Here is a 19,145-nt window from a genome sequence, read left to right on the forward strand (position 1 = left end):
AAAGTTCGTTTAAAAAAATCTCAAAATGCAAATCCTCACACGGAACAAATTCGACTGCCTGACTATGCGCACTAACTTCAGGCTCAAAGTCTGTGTTTAAGAGGTCGTTGCCATAGAGATGGCAGGGGGCCTAAGGCGGTCTCTGGAGAACTTCCCATTGCTTAGGTCTCAATTCATTCATGGCAAGCGCATTCTTATCTTGGCATTTTACGCCCCGCCCCCCCTCAAATGTACAGTACGGATTACACGGAGTTTATCGTAAACTAAATTCAGTAAAACAGGGGAATTAAGTTGCCAAATACATATGTGGAAATCAGTTGTAAGAAAAGATTTTCTTGCCTACTGCCAAGGTAATCGAACAATGGCTTAGCTGCTGTTAGGCCTTCACACGCGGATAGCCACATTTCTCACCTGCAATTAGTTCTGTGCGCCATTTATTCGTTTCTGTCGAGAAGTCAGTGCAATGAATAATACGCCGCAGAGAAATTTAAGTGGTTTAGTAAGTCCATAGATCCCCAAATAACCCAACTTAAACCCGATAAGCTTTTCATGACAGTGAACACATAGTAGCCTACATTTCAAATACGGCCAACCTCTCGGTAGATTATAGCACACAAACACAAACATTGGGAAATAAACCGGTTTTGTTCAGTTACAATAGTGTTCGTCAGACCTTTTAATTCATAGAAGGCGAATGCTCAAGTAATAGTGCATTTTTTATTTTGTAAAAACATTTTCAAAATGACATGAAATCGAACGAAAACGATGCATACAAATAAACATTTGAACATGGCAAAATAAATACTGTACAAAGCTGGTAAAACATTTTTTAAACACAAGACGTTTTCTCCGTGGAGGGTCTACCACAGTTCTGTCACACAAAGAAAAAAAGTGAGGTGGTTTTTAATTCCTAAGGCGCGCCGACACTGCTCTCTTCACCAGCTATTGTTTACTGGCACAAAGAAAAAAAACACATCTCCGCTATGAGAAATGATCACTGAATGATGATTGCCTTTGATGACATCTCATTGGTAGACAATCACTTCCTCCGCCAATTAACTCTTTTCAGTGTGAATATTCGTGTAACATTGCCATCCAAACCGACACAATGAAAACAATACAATCATGTGAAATACTGAATTGTAAAAGTAGTGAGGTGTCAATGTAGCATTAATGTTTCAGTTGATTCTAAATCTAAATTAATCAATGTAACGAAACATAACTGATTTACTGAATTATAAACAATGTTACCCCATACACCTGCTCAGAACACAGTCCAGTCAAGTAAGAATGCCTCAAATTATATTCTTTAGAAATGTTCCTAGGCAAAGACCTGTGTTGTATGTTGTTTTCACAGTGTTCATTTGTGTGAAACGGCAATTTGCAGTTGTCTACTGTCAACAGCTTTTCAGGTGTGGAAGAGATGAGAGTTTGTCAACTTTACCAAAAGCAGCAGCACTTTCTACACCTTTAAGCCACTCTTTGCATTTCCTCATAACCGTTTCGTCTACGTCTCCGTCCTCCTCCTCATACTCAACATCATCATATTTATACTGGTCATTAAGAAGCGAGATCTTAACGATAGTGCTTATGTCGTTTGGAGTCTCCAGTTTTGCCATAGGTACAGCGTTCTTAGAACTGCTTTGCGCTCTCTTGGAGGGGAAAACTCGCCTGTGTCTTAAGTCAGCAGACGCACAACATTTCTGCTGCTTGGCCATCATCTGTTTTTCAAGATTCCGTTTCTGGATCACCAGAATAGCCTCAGGAGTCAAACTCAAAGAAAACTGTATCTCCTGTTCAACCTCCTCTTTCCCGATGGAATTCCGCGAGGAGTATTTGCTGCTTCGACGTGCCGCTGACTCCCCGGAGCTCGAGCGCGGAACACTGTCGCACGAACTGGCTAATGGCTTTGGCAGCCCTAGCCATGGATTCTTGCCGTCAGTCTCTAGACTGGGACCAATTCTCACTGTTGGGTCCTTGCTCCCTTGTTGTTGTGGCTTTCGTCCCATCTGTTTCAGATTGGCTGAGGGCCATGATGTGGACAGTTGATCTTTTTCTGAGTCCTTTTCTTCCCTCGATTTATGACCTAGCAAAGACTGGGGAGGCACAACGTTGGTGTTGGTTTTCTTTTTCCTGAAAAGCTCTTTTCCCGGCGATGAAATCCGTGGATGCAGATTTATAGGTGGGAAAGGCATTATAAGATATGACGACAAGCGAATCTTCTGAGGAAAAATAGAAATTTCAGTTCATCGAACTTGAAGCAAAGAACTCCAATGAAGTCCACCTGTATCACCCACAAAAAACTTCACATCGCAGGTTCACCTGTGCATTCCACGACGGCATCCGCTAGGAACTCTAACAGTGAGTGGACTTGGTGAGCGATTTTATTCGTTCGCCGGCGGAAGGCGTGGCCACAGCGTGAAGGCATGAAGCACGCGGTTAAAAGCAACAGAAACAAAGATCCGCTGCCACCGGGAGAGCCATGGTTAAAAAACAGATTATAAAGCCATTCAATCTACTCATAGGCGGTTTTATCTTCCGGTTAACGTAACTGCTATGTGCTTCACAATTAATCTTAAATTATGGCTAAACAGACTAGGGAAACAATTAAATTTGTTCAACGGTATTTGTCCCGTTTTAACCCACAGTTAAAGCGATACTAATGTGGCTAAAATATCATAACAGAGGAAATCCCATTTGTTGATCAGCGTCCAAACAGTCACATTCATTGACCTTGCTGTGACTCAGAGAAGGTTAGGGACAAATTGCCTCAACCATGTTATTGATCTGTCACCCTCTTTAGGCTCGCAGCTGTTCGTAATGTCAAACTGAAAGCTGCCCATTCAATCAGGCACGGCGTGTTTGACCCTATTACATCGTTATTCACACTGACCAACGTCACTAGCGTTGCTTAGTCCTCGTTCTTTAAAACGGAACTAGGACTGGTGTCTGTATTTTAATTGTCAGGTTATGTTAAATGATACAAATAGTCGAGAAGAATATTTCCACAGGATTCTTAGTCGAGACTGTGAGGTTATGACACAATACTTTTCCTGATTTCAAATAACACCACATATTTACTTAGAACAGTTAAGTTTAGCTACATCATATCATGATCAGATTGGGGTGAAAGGTACCTTCGTGTTATGAGGTAGAGATCAACATGTTCCAGTGGGAGTTAGCAACACAAGTACAGAGAGGAATAGAACAGGTCACTCTGTAAGATATTACTGTGTTTTCTTTATCAGCAGGTTTTAGAACTACTTTTAAAAATATTAACAGAACCAAAGTACCTCCATGTTTTACTGTCATCAGCAAATCCTAATGGTTTATGCTGTTCAGATCATGGCCAATAACCCTCAGGGCCAGTAAGTCCTCCCCAACAGAAGCGTTAAATACGTTGTCTACAGAAGTCACACTGAGAAACTGATCAATAGGCACACACTGGCACCTGACTGAAGTGTGTAGCAGATGGAATGTAGGTAAACAGTTTGGTAAAATGAGACCAGTTACAAGTCACAATAAGCTTAGCGACTAGCAAGACAGAAAGAAAAAAAATCCACCTTAGAATAGTTTGTTTACCCTAAACATTGGCAAAGTACGGATTGACTGAAGTTTACAGCATCTGTCTAAATCCAGATCACAGAGCAGTCTGTATCTCCTAAAGGTCTTTGTGTGGGGTTTGCTCCTCTGAGGTATTATCCTTTTGTAGCCTGCAAATGCCACTCATAGTGATCAGACACTGGCATAAGCTGAGGAAAAGCCCTTTGACCCCATAGCCACTGAGTTTAGACAGATCAAGAGGGCCAAAGAATGGCCAGAGACATGTTCTTATTAGGATAATGGAGAGCACGTGGTCTGTGTTGTGTTCAGCACGGGGTACTGGAGGTGGAGGAGGGTCGCTCTGGAACGAGCCCTTCTGTTGTCATGGTAACCACATCTGTGTGTTGTCACCGGCCTCTTTGCCTGGATTGCTTTAAACCAAACCTAAATGAAACCACGTTGGGTTATTAGGTCAGGTTAAGATCACGTGTGCAGAGACGCAGAAAAAAAACACCGCTCTGGAGCATGAGAAAGTCAGTCTGACAAGAGAAAACAGCTAATTTGCTGGTAAAGACAAAAAAGGAGGAGAAGAGATTAATGTTATTCTCTCTTCGTGTGATTGACTGAGGACACTGAGGCAAATACAGCAAGAGCCAACCTGGCACTGTGTGCCTGGGAAACCAGCTCAGTTAACCCAGATTAAAATATACAGAAACACGATGAATATAGTTTCTCCACACATAACTGCTTAGAACTAAAACCACTGAAACTCACTGTTTTTTCTGCAGTTCGTCTTCAGTAAGGCAGTTTTAATCCAAAAACAGAGCAGAGAGAACAGAAGGATCAGAAGTCTAATATGAGTTTATTAGGCAGAATGAACCATCACATCTAAACAACCAACAAATTACCAAGATTTTGTAAAAAATTCACTGGTATGTACAAATGTTGTGTTTACTGAATTCATTTACAAAACAACAGAACTGAAAAATTTGTTAGGAGAAAAAAGACCCAAACCCAAAACAACCCCCTGCCCCCCCAAACATAAGGCACTACTGTTTTTCTCTAGTTGTTGTCAAGGCACAACAACTGTGTCCTGCTCCCCAACAAACAGGCACAATATGGAATATTCTTAAATAATTTCATTTCTGACTTATGACCTTCTTTCATTCAAAGCATACAGATTCAAAAATAAGAAAAGCAGGAGAAAAAATAAATGGAAAAATCATTCAAAATCACGCGAAAAACATACAGACTTGCCATATTTCTGTTTATGGATTATGGATTAAGATGCTGTGATTATTATTAAGATAATGTGGTTAAAGCAACAGATCAAGAGCAATTATTTAAGAGCAATTATGAAAACCATCTTTTTTTAAAAAAGGAAGAAAACATTATTTAAAATAAAATATTTTACATATTTACTCTATTGCTTGCATATTGGGACCAGTCTTTGTGGAGGTTCTTGCCAAGTGGAGCTTAGTTCAAACAGGAAGTGAAGCATTTTATAACTGCATCTCTGTGGAAAGAAAGAAAAACAACCCTTCTTTTAGTAGGTCTATATTTTTGGGACACAATCTGAGAGGCACAATACCACTTACAGATGAAGCAGCAACAAGTGAATTGTCGTATTGAAATGTACTGGAAAATAACAGCCGAACTGAGTGCTTATATGCGTTTTTCTATTGAATACAGACTGTTTTGACTGTTGTTCTGTATAGATTTTGTTCTGAAAACAAAACGAAACAAACAAACAAAAAAAACACTTGTTATTTTGGAACAGGTCCTTTCTTTGTTACGAGGGGGGTGGAGCTCCTGCATATTTTATTCTGTTTTGGCGGGAAAACAGCACATGCTCAGAGAGATGCGCCGCCTGCTCTTCAAGGTGCAAGGCAGAGGGGATGATGCAACTCCAGCAATCACCACGGCAACAGCAGAACAAGGTCGTGGAGCCTTCTTTGCCTCAGCCTCCACCCCTTTTCCCTTCCTTCCCTTCTCTTTCTCTCTCTCTTTCTCAGTCTGTCTCCGCCTCTACCTCTGACACTCTCCCTGTAAAATGTGTTGCTATGCAGACTCAAACTGCCTTGTTTAAAAATCTCAGACAGATAGAGGAGGAGGTGTGAAAACAGTCAAGGTTAAAAAGAAGAAAGATCATGAGAGAGGGAGAGAGAGAGAGAGAGAGAATCATAATAGAATGAAGGGGGGGGGGGTGGAAGAAAAACCAATGACTTCATCCCCTCATACCCCTGATACGTTGCTCATCCGTCCCCAAGTCATCACCCACAAAAACACACACACACAAGCCCCTCTATGTCTAACACAAGAGTCAAAGCATCATTTTTAGTGCTGAGCTTTTAAAACACCAAATAAATAAATGATGATTTTTACACAAGCATCCATTCTCTTTTTCTGATGAAATATCTGAGCAACGGTTTCCCCAGCTGCTGACTAAGAGGGCTTAAATAGGACTTAACACCGTTTCAAAAGGCTAACATTAATTATGGAACTGAACTGTATGGTTGTCTGTGGTAAAATACAGTAAAACATTGACATCTCTGATAACCACTATCAAACACACTTAGACAAGCACTGAGCATATGAGGAGAACAGACTCCTGATCCCTTTGTACAGAGTAGAGTGAAGCAAAGGAACGGCACTAATAACCAAAGGAAAAAAAAATAGAAAGAGAACTAATCACTGCGAATTCAAAATACACATGTGGATAAAGAAGACAAACTCACAGCCGACACCCAGCATCTGCTGATCCAATCATAAACAAAAATGAAATGGATTTTAATAGAGAGGATTTAAGCTACTCTACAATAGTGATTACATGTTTGGCTGAGGGGCGTATCCTACATCTAATCAACAGATAGGAGCAAACAATTTGGGAGCAAAAGCAAACAGACCAATGTTAACCTGTAAACAAAAATATATTGGGTTTTTGGCACCCATCTAGCTTTAAATTTTTCTCATTTTCCATTTTGTCTTCTGTCACATGGCTGCGTTTCCTGGGGTGGGGCAGTGTTTGGGGGTGGGGGTGTCCCTGGGCTGTCAGATTGAATTAGAGGTCCATACACATGAAGCGTAGCATGGCGATGCCAGAATGACGGGGTCGTTCCAGATGGGGAAGGGGTTCACCTCTTTATTATCTCTGGGGGCAGATACCCCTATGTATCTCTAGTGCCTGATTATCAGGGCGGGGTGATTTAAGTGGTTGGGGAGGGTGTTCTCTATGACAATCCTTTATGTATGTCTTTCATTCAAATTAATATATTGAAATCAAAATGATCTCATCCACCCTACTGAAAGGGAATTGGACCATTGTTACCTAAGGTAGACCAGCCTATGTATCTGTAATCAGACACAAATACAAACATGGCCAAGGGGTGGGGTGCGCGTGCGCACACACACACACACACACACACACAAACACACAAACACACAAACACACACATGCACAGAAACAAACAAACAAAAACATGAGAGTCCCATGCGCAGGATGGCTCAAGCTGTTTTTGCTCAAAGGACAAATGCCAAAAAGGGCTTTTTGACTTTTCCATTAAAGCATTAAACAAACAGCCTTATGTGTCTGCTGTGTTACTGGAGGGCAGAGGAAGAAAAACAAGCAGTGGTCTGCACTGCTATGGAAGCCAGCAGAAGAGGATTAGGGCCATATGGTAGAACCCAGTGGTAGCACATTAAAGTAAATAACAACATGTTTTTATTCAGAGGACCCCACCCCCCATACCCTCCCATACCAAGCCCACCCTGCCTTCTTATCCTTCACACTCATTCTGAGTGAGAGTGGGTGTGATAAGCCACTGATGAAATTTTGGTCATAAACATGGCACAGTTAATATCATATGGATTTAAATTAGCATGAGCTAATGGACTGGGAGTGTCTCTCATCAGAAATGAGCAGGTCTGTTATTCTAACCTTGGGCTAGGATGGTTCGCACGAAAAGAACTGCCCAATATCTTCACTCTGACTGAAAGAACGGTCAACCAAATTTTGTATATGTGAACACCCAGAACATTTATCTGGTACCTACTCAATATGTTTCCGTTCATATATTTTCTGGTGATATATTCAACACTGTGTTGTGACATACCATGAACAACCACAAATGAAGAAAAGCACACACACACACACACACACACTTACCGGGCAAATGGAATATAGGAGATGCTATACCTGAAAAGACAAGAAAAAGAGACGCTGTTAACATTTTCATTTCAAACAGACACAGATCTTCCTATTCCTCAAGCCGCAGCGCTGTGAAATAGATTTCTCCGGAGCATGCCGAACAGTAGATTACACAGCAAAACTATTTAATTACAGCATTATAATCCACAGAGACCTAAAAGCTAAGCCAGGAGACAGGTTGCCTGCTGACCAGGTTTAGACCCTCAAATTGATGGAAAATCACACTTATGTAAGAGAAATCATCCCATTGCATAAAAAACTATTACATCTCACTCCTAACAAATGCTGCAGTTTTGCACTAGAATAATCTAAGACACTCACTAACCTTTGAGGATATTGGATAAATGAATTTTCATAGAAGAGTGAGCGAACTTTGTCATTTGGAATTTGACGTGGTTTTGTAATTTGATGGGGTTTAACACGCAAGTTGAATTTTATGACACAAGCAAGTAACTCAATACCTCAATATGGATTTTTGACTAAAATGGATTTTCAGCTAAAACATAAATGTCAGTTCATTTGAAGCAGACAGTGGAACAATCAGACATGAAAAGAATGGGTTTCCAGTCACGGTATTAGCGCTGAATATTAAGTTATAAACTCAGATCAAATTACCTGAGTTTGGACCAAAATTCCTTGTAAAGGTGATGGTATGAGACTGCAAGTTTTGGTGAAGTTAGTTATTAATTTATTAACTTTTCCCCTCTTGCATTGTGCCATCTGAGCAGTGGAAAGGAATTCACACTATGCAGTGAGATTAACGTCAGCAGTCAAGGTACAGTGAAAGCACAAAATGTTACCCATCTTTGGTTGTATGAATCAGTTCTCTCAGAATTACAGCGCTGATCTGTGACCAGTTTTTGGCTTATGTAACCCTGATAAATAAGATGACATGGGCAGCGGTGAGCTGATTTGAGATTGCTCTGATGTACGAGCGTGTGTGTGAGTGAGAGAGAGACAGAGACAGAGAGAGCTCTTCTGAGGTGTGACGAGCGGTTTCTGAAGCAGCAGCAGCAGTCAGATGAAACCTGCTCGTGTCATCTGAGTCACAGTATGGGGGAAGTGAATGCACAGTCAGTGAAATGACGGCAGTTACACCAACAGAACAGTGAAGTCCACCACTCCAGTGACGTGTGTGCGTGTGTGTTTCTGTATGAAAGCGGGCAGGCGAGGAGCTCTCTGACTGCCCACACATACTGACACACACGCACAGAAAAGACAGAGGTGGAGACGGACAGACAAAGAGAGGAGAACACGGAGAGAACCTTAAGCTTACGACAGGTGTGACAAACGGCCAAAATAAACACCCAACACCATAAAGTGTCTGGAAAGCACCATCAGAACTGGCCTCTGCAGGTGTTTTACTGATGACTGACAGGAAAGGTGCCGCTTCAGATTCTCCCATACATGTTCAATAGGCTTGAGATTTGGAGACTGAGAAAATCATGGAAAACAGCTTAAATTGTCTCCATGTTTATCACATCATTCAGTAACTACTTGTGCTCTGTGGATTGAGGGACTGTCATTCTAAAAGAGACCAACCATGTGGGACAGATCGGGAAGGTGACAAGTGAGTAACTCAGCTTTCTGGTTACTGGTGTTTACCTAACCCTCAATGGGGGTTCAGTGGACCTAACCCATGAACTGGTAGGTGCAGTGTAGAGTATGCAAGGAATGCAAATAAAGCTAGCCATTTGTCTGAGCTACGGCAAACAAACAGACTGGGCCCCTCTTTTCTTTGCCTGAGGTATCAGGTCAGTGCAGTTCAGTTCTGTGTGTGTTCACCTGGCTCAGCACCTGTGATCTGCCTGTCTGACTGCCTGCCTGCCTGTCTGTCTGACTGACTCACTGTATGTCAGGTTTAGGATGTGATTAGGAAATCAGATTACTTCTCTCTCTCCTAAACCTGACCGACACTTAGCTGCTTCAGTGGCCTTGGAACAACGCCCATCTGCTTGCGTCTCTCTCTGTGTAAACTTGAGGGAGAAAGGTGCTCCTGAGGAGAGAACCGGTTTCTCCGCCTTTTGCTTGACCTCCCCGTGGGCACAAAACCCCACCGACCTCCAGGCTAAAAGGGGGCCAGTCTCCTCATTAATCTTGCATTAACGCTCTGCTGTGGGTGGTAAAAATAGTTCCTATGAACAAATAAGAGTTCATCAGCTGACCTTTGAAAAAAAAACCCTTCTCTATATTACTGGTTATTTTGCACTGATGATAATCTTTCCCGAGAATCTGAAGCTTGTAACCCGACGGTAATGCAATGTTTAGTTTATCACAGTCCTTAAGCTGTCATATTGCTTCTCCTTGCTGGCCTCACACAGTTTGGTGTTGATATTTTTAGTTCTCCTCTTTCCTCTGACGCTGACGCCAGCGAGGGCAGACACTGCTCAGGAATAGCACTGCTGAATGAAAGAGGCTTCGTCTGATTGTCTACACAGACGCTCAAGGGGCTGACACAGATGACGTTGTATAAAACACACTCTTCAACGTTCAGTCAAATTCATCACTGTCCAGACTATTTCAGAATGCTGGCTTATGATGGCTTCCTTGAGGAGAATTTAAAAATAACTCGTGTTTGAGACTTGGTCACAGTTTGATCTGAGAAAGCAAAAGTCCCTGCTGCTGTTTCCAGGTGGCAGGACTCCAGGCACAGAGAGAGGAATCTGCAGAAGGGTCTATACAGCGAGCGAACTCTGTGTTGACAAACGTGCACACAGCTCAACAAAGGGCTTTACCAGTTAACAGGATTAAACATGTGTTCCACGCTGCAGGTGAAAGGTCATTACCTCACACACACTATTTCCCTCTCTCTCACGCACCCCCTCCAACACACACACACACACACACACACACACACACACACACACACACACACACACAGAGAGAGAGTACTTAATACTGAGACACACACAGTCTCAGTATTTAGTACAAAAGAATACCTGTATAGGTAGTCCATTACACACAAATAATTAATAATAAATTGTTTCAATGACACATTGACATGTTTTAAACAGCTTAGATATTCCATAACCAAATAATATTACCAAGTTATTACAGCTATGTCCAGAATTAGACATCTACGTAATAAACCCATGCTCTCATGAGGTTCTGTGAGTCTCTCTGTCATGCTTTTAACTGAAACCACACAGAGCCAAACAGAGGAACCAGTGCTCTCCCTGCATACAGTGGTATCATCAATGGTGCTCGTGAGGGAGGAGAAGAGAGCTTTTACATCATCGTGGAGGATAAGAATGAAGTGAATCAGGGAAATGCATGAAGCATGACTTACCATGTCATCGCCAAGAACTGTAAAATGCAGAAGATAATAGCAAGTCCCTTTTTGTGCCACTGCAAGGACCAAAAAGAGATTGAGATTTGAGCTCAGTTTATTTATTCCTTTTCATTAAACAAACAGACAGGCTATTTGACTGGGTAGAAATATTGGGGGGGAAAAAGCAGTTTGCTTACCCAAAACACTGAACACAACGTCAGAACAAAGCATAGCTAGGAATAAACAAAAAAACAAAATCAATATCAGGACACAGACACCAACAACCCACAACAAACCACAACAAACCAAACCGTCAGAAATTCCTGTTGGGTCTTAGCTGCCGAGACTTTGCAATTAATCTGACACTTATCAAATCAAATTTCATTATGTCTGGCATTATCCTCAGGGTAATCAACATCAAGAGCATTAGTGGAGCTTTTTTTAAATTTGTTTGTTAAACTAATCCTAGAAGACATCCCATCCTCAGAGGTTGGAGAGACTCAAAGCAGAAACAGATTAATGAGTGAAAGTGTCATGCAATGCTGCTTTCCCTCAGTCTCTCGATTATCACAAGAGGACTCTGAATCTCTTAATGCCTCACTATACACTTAAGAACTCTCAAGTCTCTGACTGAGAAAGACCACATATATCCTCCTGCTGCTTTATCCAAATGTGCATGCGTGCGCGGGCACGTGTATGTATATATGTGTGTGTGTGCATGTGTGTGTGTGCATGTGTGTGCGTGTGTTCGAGCACCAAAGCAGGTAAAGTTAACAGAGGCCAATATTCAGGATAATTCCAATTACGGTCGAAGTCATTTATGGTTATCCCCCAGTGCAGTGTGGTTTCATTGGAGAGAAGTGAATGGTGAGAGTGAATGAAATTTCCATTACCAGCATCACACAGGTGGCAATCAGTCTGGTGGGTTCAAACATGCGCTTCAGCTGCTTCAGTGGGCCCATCAGAAAACAGGTGCTTCAAGAAAACAAAAGACACAGGTGCAGGTGAATGACCCCAGATCAGGTCAGCACACACACAAGCAATCTATCACATTCACACAAAAACATGCTGACAAATCTACACACCATCAGTCTGGACTCTTCAATCAGGAAACAGCATTGAAGAAGCTGCTTAGAATGTACACACAGGGTTCATACACATTTTTACCTATAAATTTCCATGACTTTTCCATGCCTTTGAGACAAACTTTCATGACCATACATTCACTGAAACGTCTGTGTATACATGAAAAATAAGAATAAAAATCCATGTCAAAATTTATCACAGTATATTTGAACTAAAATTAATGACAGGCTGTGCAGTTTGAAGCCAGACATGATTAAATCGCCATTTTTCTGGCATTGTGCTAATTTACATTTCGTTAAGTACAAGCTGCAACTCAGGTCGGAGTCTGAGGTTACCCCACGCAGAGGACAAAGTGACGTGACTGATCTGCCTGCAGATTCTTTAACCAACACAGACTTTTCTGTGTCGCTCTTAACTGTACCACAGGGTTGTACTGAAAAATTCAAAGCTTTGTTCATTGAATTGGCATTCGATTGTGAAATTAAGTATTCAATGATTAGGATGGGTGCTTAGTTGCAGTTTTAAGGTTATTGCTACTGTAATACAAGAAATTTAGATGTCATAGTGGCCTACCTTTATTATCATTTAACATAAACAATTTTTCCAGTAAACACATTTGCATTTTTGAATTTCAGTAACGGAAGCCTCGCGTTGCTCTCCATCAAAGCGTCATAAATTCGCGCATAAGCTAGGAATAACGTTCGTTCCTGATTCTCAGTCCTGGATCAAAAAAAAGGCCAAAAAAACCCCGGTTTTGAAGCATTTCAAGCTTACTGATGATAAAAAAGCAGAGTGCCAGATATGCAAGATAAAACTCGTGCACTATCACTCAATAACAAATCTGGGAAACCGTCTGAAAAGTGCAAGTTTATTTCTGAATTCGTAAAATAGCTATCTTAGCAGATTAAGGTCTTTATGACCGTACGAACCCTGTTGACACAAAACTACACATTTAAACTTTGCGCACCTTTGAACTGGGAGTGATTCACATATAAACAAACGATTTCAAAACATCTCAAAAACAGGAAAGATTCTGACTCAGAAAATGATTACGTTCATTGTCCAAGACCCTTATTGAATAAATCTGTGTTATGCAGCCCATGTGTAAAATCTTATAATGAGTCACAATGATGGACCAATGGCTTTCCCGGAAACATTGTCAGCTTAATACCCCAGCCTGGCAGCTCAGAGGAACCAGTCACATACGGCCAGATAATAACAGACACCCAATGAGGCAGGCTCTCCTCCCTGTGCTGCAGGTGGGGAACCAGACAACAGTCGGTTCCCCTGAGGAATGACAACATTTTCCTGTTAACGCAGTATCCAGGCCACTCCAGCGATGGTCATTCAATCACTGCAGCCCTGCTGCATGCACACGCCACCAGGGACCAGATGCAGGAAACACCAGATGAAAATGATCTCTATTATGACACAATGTAGGTCATCTGGTGTAATGAATGACTGACTTTCTTGAGAAGACATGAGTAGTCTACATAAAACATTCACCACTTCAAGACTTGATAAATGTTTTGTTTGCTAAGCAGCTGAAATCTAGTTTGCAAGTCTGCACTGCTTTATTGGTGTGCTAAACTGTCATTAGCCTGTGCTTATTCCACAGATTTGATAAACACTTGCTTCTGATTGGTTGGTGGTCATTTTGGTCCTGAATTGACCAGTGAATAATGACCATTGAGATCAATCATTTTGGAGCAGGGCAACAGACCAACAGGATGTTTGGCTTAGCAATACACAGAAGTAAATTAACAACAAGGTATTTAACTTAGCAACTGTCAGAATGGACCCAACAGCCAGAGGTTTGATGTGGTTCCTAGAAATTTCTTAAATCAGTAAAATAACTTTTAGAACTTTTTTGAATCAGGGAACACTCAAGAACTTGTTTTTAATTGTTAGAAAAAAAGTCTCTCAGGGTATTGAGTCAACTTTTCAAATGTTGCTTTGAAAGTGAGAATATCTGCCATGTCTCATGCTGTTTTTGCCAGCAGACAATCCAATTTGGTTACAACTTACTTTAAGAACAAGAGCACAACATTTTTGTAAATATTTACTGATATTAGATACTTAAAGGTCTGAAAACAGACAAGGCTTGTTCAAGGCAGACAGAAGTCATAACATTCAGGTGACAGGTTTTAATTACTGCAGCATGCTATTGTTCTAAGCTTGACTACGGTGAAGAGTATTTTAAGCATATAACCCAGACAGCCAGCCTGATGGAAGGCTGTTACCATGTTTACCTAAGGCAATAGTGGGCCAGTTTACTTTACGGGTTTAGGTAAGTGTCTGGACAAGCCTGCGATTAAGGGCAGAGCATGGTTACCAATCAAACGTGATCACATCCTGTCCTGTCTAACCCTGCCCCCACACATGAGCAACTTCAGTCAAGTTTAATAATTGGCTATGCTCTCAGCCACTGTGCAGTACACTCCAGAGCACAGAACTGCTGAGCTAGAGGAAGGGGCAGTGAAGGTAGAGTCCAGGGGAATTCTAAAACATTTTTTTAACCTGTGTGTCTACAGTTAATGATTGCATTTCCTTCTGGCCAGTGTGTCAGTGGAATGGTAAGAAAGGAACACGCTGTCACGCAAACATTCTACAGTTGCTCCAGCAACCAACACTGCAGACTAGCACTTCTGTGACAAGTTAGAATGAAGGATTAGAGGTAAATTGCCTTCAGGGGTTCAGATGCTGTTCAGTTTTGGTTTTGTTGGGCTACATGTTTGTGGCTTGATGAGTCATGGCCTGGGCCCATGCTGTGTGACGGAGAACGAGACTCAACTGACACCACCCATAAGGACGTGGAGCTGGATTAACCTGGGGTTAATGAACGTGGCTGCTGTTGTTGTTTGTTTAGAATAGTAACCGGGAGCTCTGTCACTCGAGTTGACCCATTTGGTTTTTGTCCCGTCTCTCTTCCTCTCTTTAAGATGAGAGAGGTGACACAGGACACCCTGCCAAATGAGACACCCAGTCCCCAGTCATAGATCACTCAGGCAAGAACAAAGATCTGTGAGTGACGATTACAGGCTCTGTTTGTACAGAACAATCTCCATCTCCACAGTGCTCTGTCAAGGCTCTCTGCCACTGTTTGATCCTTAAGAAACCTCAGAAAAACCAGACATACCTGTCTGTACTCTTCCATCGATTAAACCACCCAGGCCCCATGGTAACACAGAGAAGAGTGGAACATCTCAATTCTCCAGTTTCAGAAAAAAGGACAATGCACACAAATAGCAACTGCAGACTATTTCCATTTGAGTTCGTTTTTTTTCAGCAAAAGTAATTGAATGTGGGGAGAAAGTCAAATGAAGTTTGTGTTCATATTTATGTGTCTCTGTGTACGTGTGTGTGTGTGTGTGCATCTTTCTCTCTCTCTCCCCCTTTGTCTTTGTATGTGTGTGTGTGAGAACCACTGTGACCTAAGTGTTAATTCCATCCTACTGTTTCTAATGGAAATTAGCAATGCCAGAGTGAGAATTTCACACGTTATGTAAGCTCATCAGAACTGAGTGATTTTTTTTTTTTTTTAACAGAGCACTCAGAAAACAAGCGTTGCAGTTGGATGTGCCTGCTGCTTGGTTATGAAACCTCACAAAGACAATGTTTTAGTAAATTAATCCCCCCAGCTTCTTTATGCAACAGAGCATCTGAACACAGGACTGGTACTAAGCATCAGGCTCTAATGGATTAAAATGCACTTTTACACATCTTTAGATAACCACAATGGACTGTGAGTAAACTCTACTACCCTGTCTCCCAGTCAAAAAAAAAAAAAAAATCAATCATTTTTAACAGCACAGATCTCTAGATATCTAAATACAACACACACAAACACATACAGGGTACCTACTGATAGTAAACCTTCTGGACATTCCACTGACTGGTAACAGATTATATTTTGCAACAAAGGATTTCGAACTAGAGTAAATTCTCAAGTAGACTGGGCAGACAGATTTGTATTCAATTCAATTCAAGTTTATTTGCACAGTGTTTTTCACGAACAAATTGGTCTAAAAGCAGCCTGACACAGATCAGTGTCTAAACCCCCTTGTGAATCAGAACTGTAGCAGGACATGTTAGTTATGGACCTGCTAAACACTGTGATAAAACAAGGGCCAGTCTTACCTAGACAGTGCAGCAATGTTGCCCAGTGTGTAGAAGACGGCAAAGAGACTCATCCCCTTTGGCAAGAACAGCAAGGCAGTGCCCTGTTTAAAAACAAAATGAATTAACTAACTATTATGTTAAGTATCATACAGCACTTCAAAATAAATGTAGCCAAATGTTACAAACCCATAGAATGAAATTCATACAAAACTGATAGGAATGTTTCAAATCAACACGTTCTCTAATGGATTCATATAGATATCTCTAATGAAGCAGACAACAACCATCATTTTTACACTGCCACCATCTAGTGGTATTCCTCTACAAACACAACAATTCTCAAAAATATCCTGTAATTTCAAGCAGTTGCTAGGCAGGGCGCTCCCTGGAAAGACATAAATCTTTAACTTCTCCACTGTCCAATACTAATTCTGAAATTGTTATTTCTAAAAAGACTGACATTCTCCTACTATGCCTATCATAATGTGTAAAATACCAGTGTTACTGTTTGGTGCTAAACTGGACAGATAAGAGAAGTTTTGCTTATCTCAGTCAGTCTGCACATCATGCTGTTAAACAGAGTGAGAAATAACAGAGGGCTGTTATCTACAGTTCTACCAAGCTCTTCTAAGTCCTGCCCACTGCAAGTGACACATAAAACCACACTGAGAGCAAGTGAGAGAGAGGGTGAAAGAGGAAAAAGTAGATGAAAGGCAGAGAAAGAGGTTCGCAGCTCCTGACACTCTTCAAAGAAACAAACAATGTACTTTGAATTTTTTTTCTCCCCACTGAACAGTGACAACTGTATTATGTCCTAAAATAAGGAATATCATATACACATTCCTAACCGTCTTTAGCTTCCGATGGGAAATACAGATGAGAAAAAAAGTAATTAACGCATCTATTTCACTTCTCTTAAAAAGGAAAAGAAGGGTTATGGTATTTGCAGAAAAATACACTGTACCAAGAACGAGGACATTTATCAACAAGTGTAACAACAAACCATTTCAGAGTATTACAAAATTAGAAATGACCAAAGTAGTTTGATTTCAAGGTTTTTAGACTTGCATCAGCCACACAAAGGGGATATTTTGACATTCTGTGGTAAGGCTATACAATGAAAGTCTTTAAGGGACCCAGATAGTCCACTTAAAAAAGAAAGGAAGAAAAGCACATTGGCCATATAAGCTATATGTCAGTGGAGAACCCTGTGACACACACAATGTCCTGTTATTACTGAAATATCTGCGGGTGTAATAATTCCACTTTGTGGCTGACCCAGCATAGCAAGCGGAAAAGCAGTTCAACTAACGAGTATTGAGCACAGGATCCCTGCAGCAAAGCAGATGACGAACCACTTCACCCGAGTGCTGTAGCTGAGTGTCGAGGCATCCAGGACCTGTAGAGAACAATAGCAGGATGTCACAAGCCATGCAACACTTTGCAGTGTGACCCATACATTTCCTGGGCTTTTACTATGCTACTGGTGCCAAGTAGTGCCTGTCCTGACAAGATACAATACATGTAGACATGTAGCAGAGATAATGCATGAAAAAACACACACTACAAAGGTAGGTCGGGGTGCAGAAGAAAAAAATGACCTATTTGAAATAATGTCTTTAATGACCATGTCTAAGTCTATGACTAATGACGTTCACGTGGAAAGGGCAGGCGTGCTTACACTAAACAGCAATTGTATTGTAGCTGGAAACAGTATACAGAAAATGCAGATAAGTGGACTACGCTTTTGCAATCAATTCAGATTGTATACTTTTATTTCGTTGCAAATGACCTCAGATAACCGGCTTCACTAAGAGTTTACAAGTGGCGTTCCAGTGAGTAAGATACTGACGTAAGTTTTACCAAGAGGACGATAACCACAACAGAGTGCGGAGGTCAGGACCTTACCTTAGTTTACGTGATCCATTCCTTAATTGAAAGCATGTGAAAATCAGCGAATGAAATTATAATGAACAAACAGAGTCAGTGGTGACATAATGTATAACTTCAGTCAGACCTGTTCTTCGATTATACCTATGCCAATTACTCTATCAACATAGTATACACTAGCAATCGTCGCAAGCTGGCGATTTCTAGCTGGCGAGGAGATACTCTGTGTAGTATTACCTTGAGTAAGGAATCCCTGGTATTTGCTAATCGCGACATAATTATACACTAGCTAGAAATGACATGATAAAATGAGGAAATGCTGTCTGCAAACTGTATGTAACTTATTAATGCAAACTTAAATTTAGCTAACTTTCAGTGAAACGTGACACTGGTAAACACTGCTGAAAGACGAACCATCATTGAAAATGCGAATGACAGTTCAAAAACAGCCGCTTTGGTCAAGCACAAGGTCGAGGACATTAATCTTAATGGCAGTACGACAGTTTGCAGTCATTTACTGTGTGTGACTGAAAGCGAAAATTGTCAACAACACTGTTTGAACTTCTTTTTTATCATATATTTTATGACAAGCTGTCTTACATACTTGTGCTGTCAGGCCCAATTCCTCGTTTTCTTCTTGGCCACTTAACACTCGACGTAGCTTGTCCATTTTCGTCGATTTTTCTGTAGCTATCCGTTACTGTTGTCCTAAAACTCGAAAATAGCTTCACTTCCGCGAAGCTAAGAAAAGGCGTGTCGAAATTCAGCAACAGTACACTGAAAGACTGACTTGACGACGCTTTACTCGTTGCAGGGAAACAGCACACACACTCCGTGTGTAGGTCTGTGTTAAATAAGACAATTTACTCTATACGTGCAGATTCTACGATAATAATATGCACTACTCCAGTGACACAACTTAACGTAACGCCATCTTGAGCTCTTGTGACCACTGAGAGAGACCAATCGCGATATGTTTGCCTACGGCAAATCCGAAGAGTCATGAAACCAAAGAACAGTACACTC

At 41.2% G+C, this 19,145-nt stretch overlaps 2 protein-coding genes across 2 annotated transcripts; both read right to left on the reverse strand.

Annotated features, from left to right (window-relative positions):
- Positions 1–1,360: 1,360 nt before the first annotated feature.
- prr18 (proline rich 18) lies at positions 1,361–2,292 on the reverse strand. The gene has a single exon (XM_030772914.1). The coding sequence runs from the start codon at positions 2,193–2,195 to the stop codon at positions 1,398–1,400; it is 798 nt and encodes a 265-aa protein (XP_030628774.1). The 5' UTR covers positions 2,196–2,292; the 3' UTR covers positions 1,361–1,397.
- Positions 2,293–4,430: 2,138 nt separating this feature from the next.
- On the reverse strand, positions 4,431–18,924 carry sft2d1 (SFT2 domain containing 1). Its single transcript, XM_030771662.1, has 8 exons — positions 18,724–18,924; positions 17,542–17,628; positions 16,248–16,330; positions 11,915–11,996; positions 11,219–11,254; positions 11,040–11,098; positions 7,709–7,738; positions 4,431–5,059 (listed from the first exon to the last, which is right to left on the reverse strand). The coding sequence occupies exons 1-8, from the start codon at positions 18,787–18,789 to the stop codon at positions 5,020–5,022; spliced, it is 483 nt and encodes a 160-aa protein (XP_030627522.1). The 5' UTR covers positions 18,790–18,924; the 3' UTR covers positions 4,431–5,019.
- Positions 18,925–19,145: the final 221 nt, after the last annotated feature.

This window comes from Chanos chanos, chromosome 4, assembly GCF_902362185.1.
Source record: "Chanos chanos chromosome 4, fChaCha1.1, whole genome shotgun sequence".
NCBI classification, from domain to species: Eukaryota; Metazoa; Chordata; class Actinopteri; order Gonorynchiformes; family Chanidae; genus Chanos; species Chanos chanos.

What these genes read in the sequence shown, in the direction of transcription:
- prr18 (XM_030772914.1), bottom strand. Translation starts at nt 2,195, where the DNA reads ATGCCTTTCCCACCTATAAATCTGCATCCACGGATTTCATCGCCGGGA.
- sft2d1 (XM_030771662.1), bottom strand. Translation starts at nt 18,789, where the DNA reads ATGGACAAGCTACGTCGAGTGTTAAGTGGCCAAGAAGAAAACGAGGAA. An exon ending in AATTGGGCCTGACAGCACAA is followed by an intron (nt 17,629 to 18,723) that starts GTATGTAAGACA and finishes TGTTCTCTACAG; the next exon opens with GTCCTGGATGCCTCGACACT. An exon ending in GGATCCTGTGCTCAATACTC is followed by an intron (nt 16,331 to 17,541) that starts GTTAGTTGAACT and finishes GTTTTTAAACAG; the next exon opens with GGCACTGCCTTGCTGTTCTT.